The sequence below is a fragment of the Conger conger genome, chromosome 1 (genome assembly GCF_963514075.1).
Source record: "Conger conger chromosome 1, fConCon1.1, whole genome shotgun sequence".
In the NCBI taxonomy this organism is placed as follows: domain Eukaryota; kingdom Metazoa; phylum Chordata; class Actinopteri; order Anguilliformes; family Congridae; genus Conger; species Conger conger.
This window is the reverse complement of record NC_083760.1, coordinates 94,217,927-94,222,926: the sequence shown is the minus strand read 5'-3', so window position 1 is coordinate 94,222,926 and position 5,000 is coordinate 94,217,927. Positions and strand designations below refer to the sequence as shown.

Here is a 5,000-nt window from a genome sequence, read left to right as displayed (position 1 = left end):
ATTCAAAACATTGGTGCTAGCCTTCCAAGCAGTTAAAGGGTCTTCCCCAGCTTATCTACAAAAAATCATCAGACCCTACACCCCTGCCAGACCTCTTCGTTCAGCCTCCACAGGCCGCTTGGCACCTCCCCCTCTCCGAACCTCCACATCACGCTCACGACTACTGTCTGTTCTGGCTCCACGCTGGTGGAACGAACTCCTCGTTGAGGTCAGAACTGTAGAATCTCTCCCCACCTTCAAGCGCAAGCTGAAGACACACCTCTTCAAGCAGCACCTCTCCCCATCCCTCCCTACCTCCCTGTGAACCTTAATTGTTGTCTCTGTGACTTGCTTTGTGTATCGGTATTTTTAGTTGGCTAGGTAAGCAGTATTTGGATAGTTAACTTTGGTCACTTTTGCTCTGTTTCTTTGTTCTCAAAAAAAAAAAAAAAAAAAAAGGGCCCTCGTCCTTATCTTTGTTGTACAGGTAGCAGTTGAAATTGTACTTCCCTCTAGGGTCTTTCAGCAAACTTATCCCTGGTTATGGGTATGCACTTTGTTGTACGTCGCTCTGGATAAGAGCGTCTGCCAAATGCCAATAATGAAATGTAAAAAAAAATGTATTGGCCCTTAACCCCACACTGCTCCAGGGGTATTGGCCCTTAACCCCACACTGCTCCAGGGGTATTGGCCCTTAACCCCACACTGCTCCAGGGGTATTGGCCCTTAACCCCACACTGCTCCAGGGGTATTGGCCCTTAACCCCACACTGCTCCAGGGGTATTGGCCCTTAACCCCACACTGCTCCAGGGGTATTGGGCCTTAACCCCACACTGCTCCTGGGGGTATTGGGCCTTAACCCCACACTGCTCCAGGGGTATTGGCCCTTAACCCCACACTGCTCCCCGGGGCGTGGTGTGTGCTGAGAGTGGGGTGTACCTCTCCACAGCTGCAGGGCCTGAGGCTGGACTGAGGGCCAGATGGCCAGCTCCGTGGGCTGGTACAGGGGGCTGCTGTACCTGCCTCTCTCCCTGGGGCTGCACAGGAACTGGAACAGGCAGTGAGTGTTCTCCTTCACCCCCAAAGCACACCTGGAGGAGGAGGGGAGAGAGGGAGAGAGGGGGGGAGGGAGAGAGAGGGAGAGAGGGAGACAGGGAGGGAGAGAGGGAGAGAGGGAGAGAGAGAGTAGGGGGAGAAAGCTGCAAATTTAAATTCAGTTCATGTGTGTCTGTGTATCATCCTGCTCTCTGCTGCCACCCTGTGGCAAAATAGAAAAAACAATCAATAATGACAGTTGGCTGGAATAAGTTAGTAGCCATGGGGACCATGTTCTACACTCCCCCCCCCCCTCCCTCACCTCTGCCGGTCGCAGTCACAGAGGAAGGATCCGTACTCTGACGCGTAGGCGTGGCGGGCGAGCAGCAGCAGCAGGGCCTCGCTGAAGCCCAGGCTGAGGGGGAACTGGCGGCCCAGCTGCCACACGCAGTCCAGCAGCAGCAGGAAGGAGGGGGCCTCCAGGCGGGGCCGCGCGTGGGACAGGCCCGACCGTGCGCAGCGCTGCTGGAACGGGTGTCCCGCCTGGGGGCGTTAAAAACACAACACTGTTCACTGCTCCTCTGTACCCCCTCCTCACCTCCACCCCCTCACCTGTACCCCCTCCACACCTGTACCCACTCCTCACCTGTACCCCCTCACCTGTACCCACTCACCTGTACCCACTCCTCACCTGTACCCCCTCCTCACCTGTACCCCCTCCTCACCTCCACCCCCTCACCTGTACCCCCTCACCTGTACCCCCTCCACACCTGTACCCACTCCTCACCTGTACCCACTCACCTGTACCCACTCACCTGTACCCACTCCTCACCTGTACCCACTCACCTGTACCCACTCCTCACCTGTACCCACTCACCTGTACCCACTCACCTGTACCCCCTCACCTGTACCCACTCACCTGTACCCACTCCTCACCTGTACCCACTCCTCACCTGTACCCACTCACCTGTACCCACTCACCTGTACCCACTCCTCACCTGTACCCACTCCTCACCTGTACCCCCTCACCTGTACCCACTCCTCACCTGTACCCACTCACCTGTACCCCCTCACCTGTACCCCCTCACCTGTACCCACTCCTCACCTGTACCCCCTCACCTGTACCCACTCCTCACCTGTACCCACTCACCTGTACCCCCTCACCTGTACCCACTCACCTGTACCCACTCCTCACCTGTACCCACTCACCTGTACCCACTCACCTGTACCCACTCCTCACCTGTACCCACTCACCTGTACCCACTCCTCACCTGTACCCCCTCACCTGTACCCACTCCTCACCTGTACCCACTCACCTGTACCCACTCACCTGTACCCCCTCACCTGTACCCACTCACCTGTACCCACTCCTCACCTGTACCCACTCCTCACCTGTACCCACTCACCTGTACCCACTCCTCACCTGTACCCACTCCTCACCTGTACCCCCTCACCTGTACCCACTCCTCACCTGTACCCACTCACCTGTACCCCCTCACCTGTACCCACTCACCTGTACCCACTCCTCACCTGTACCCACTCCTCACCTGTACCCACTCACCTGTACCCACTCACCTGTACCCACTCCTCACCTGTAGCCACTCACCTGTACCCACTCACCTGTACCCACTCACCTGTACCCACTCCTCACCTGTACCCACTCCTCACCTGTACCCACTCCTCACCTGTATCCACTCCTCACCTGTACCCACTCCTCACCTGTATCCACTCCTCACCTGTATCCACTCACCTGTATCCACTCCCTCTCCAGCAGGGCCAGGAAGCCCCTGAGGCTGCGGCAGCGGGGCTCCAGGATGAGCTGGGCCAGCGTGGTGAGCAGCAGGGTGGTGTCCGTCCCCTCATAGCCGTGGACCAGGACCGAGCAGCCCTCCCTGGAACAGCACAGCGTTATCACGAAACAGCACAGCGTTATCACGACACAGCACAGCGTTATCACGACACAGCTCAGCATTATCACGACACAGCACAGCGTTATCGCGATACAGCACAGTGCTATCGCGACACAGCACAGCATTATCGCGATACACCACACGTTATCGCGACACAGCACATCGTTATTGCGACACAGCACTGCGTTATTGTGACACAGCACAGCGTTATCACGACTCAGCACAGCGTTATCACAACACAGCACAGCGTTATCACGATACAGCACAGCGTTATCACGATACAGCACAGTGTTATTGCGACACAGCACAGCGTTATCACGACACAGCACATCGTTATTGCGACACAGCACAGCGTTATCGCGACACAGCACATCGTTATTGCGACACAGCACAGCGTTATCGCGACACATCACAGCGTTATCACGACACAGCACAGCGTTATCGCGACACAGCACAGCGTTATCGCGACACAGCACAGCGTTATCACGGTGCAGCACAGCATTATCACGATACAGCACAGCGTTATCACGATACAGCACAGTGCTATCATGATACAGCACAGTGTTATCATGATACAGTACAGTGCTGTGTGTGTGCGTGTGTGTGTATGTGTGCATTTGTGTATTTGTCTGTGTGCTTGCCTGTGTGTGTGTACGTGTGTGTGTGTGCATGCATGTGTGTGCGTGTATGTATGTGTGTATGTGTATGTATGTGTGTGTGTATGTGTGTGTGTGCATGCATGTGTGTGTGTGTATGTATGTATGTGTGTGCTTGAGTGTGTGTGTGTGTGTTTGAGTGTGTGTGTGTGTGTGTTTCTGAGTGTGTGTGTTGTCGTGAGGCACGGACCCCTTGCCGAGCTCAGACCTCACGTTCCCACGAGCAGTACCCCATGAGGAGGTGTCTCGGGGACGAACTCAAGTACTCCGAACATCCTGGAGCCCTGGTAAGTTCTACTGAACTTCCAGCCCAGTCTTGAAGTGAAGGGTGTGATGCAAATCCTTTTATCATATAAATGATAACATGTTCAAAGATAAAATAATTTGTCTACTTTGCTCATCTTGATACATAGAATAACATAAGATAATCATACTGATTCATAAGATAAACATAGAATAACTAGGAATAACTATGGAAAATATTCTATATAATTTCCCTCTTTTGCGGCTTCTAAGCCACACACATAGCAAGCTTATCCAACAGTAATGTGCCTGTTTCGTGCCTCACTCCATCGTTAGCCACCTCATTTTAGACAGTTGCACATCCGCAGTGTGCTAATATAAAAACAAAAAATAAAGTAACAAAACACTGATGCAACCAATAGTCCCAAAAGCCACTCCTCTACAGGAGCCTCGTATCCAAAGTCCTGTCCATTCCTGAGCGTTGTCTTCATGTTGAAGCAGACGCATTCCAGTCATTCACGCATGCCTCCTCGCAGCGTGAAATGGGCAATGTCTCTTACATCTTCGGAACTTCACCCCCTTCAGGTTCAGGGATTTATCGTGTAACCAGGAAACTGTTCCTTCCATCGAGGAGAGCCTGCCAATCTTTCTAGCCTGGCTAGAACCTGTCTTCCCGTACCTTGCCGCAGAGGATGGATAAGGGTGTACTCAGTGCACAAATCAACTATTATCAGTAAGTATCGGTGCCCCCCTGTGGATCGTACTACAGGACCGGCCACGTCCATGTAAATACTTCCCCAGGGTACTCCCGACCTTATAGTTAATCCAGCACTCCACAGGCCGTGTGGTGTATTAATCATCTGGCATTGTGAGCAGTTCTTACCTACTCCCTTCACTACCTCTTTCAGCTTGGGTATATGTAACCTATTCTGTTTCTTAATTACATTAAAAGAGAAATGTCCATTCTCTTCATGTATTTTCTGAACCAATGCCTCTCCCTCTGTCGGAGGCGCGACTTGTTTAGTCCCTACTATGGGCTATTCTTTATTAGGATATTTATACTATTACTTTATTAGAATTTACTGTCCTATACAGTCTTCTAATATTGTAACTTATTCTAAATTACCTCGATTCCTTTCGAGTTCGAGTATTACGGTTTCACTACTTAGGTGTACAG

The 5,000-nt window shown here is 52.5% G+C and overlaps 1 protein-coding gene across 2 annotated transcripts in view; it reads right to left on the bottom strand.

The window, feature by feature from the left end:
* The window catches only part of zgc:154055 (uncharacterized protein LOC556036 homolog), an 18,194-nt gene that overhangs the window by 2,279 nt on the left and 10,915 nt on the right, over positions 1-5,000 (bottom strand). For both annotated transcript variants that reach the window (XM_061250343.1, XM_061250349.1), the window contains 3 exons: positions 2,765-2,906; positions 1,337-1,557; positions 919-1,070 (listed from right to left, as the gene is read on the bottom strand). In XM_061250343.1, the coding sequence (XP_061106327.1) occupies positions 919-1,070; positions 1,337-1,557; positions 2,765-2,906 (515 nt within the window). The remainder of the gene's footprint in view (positions 1-918; positions 1,071-1,336; positions 1,558-2,764; positions 2,907-5,000) is intronic.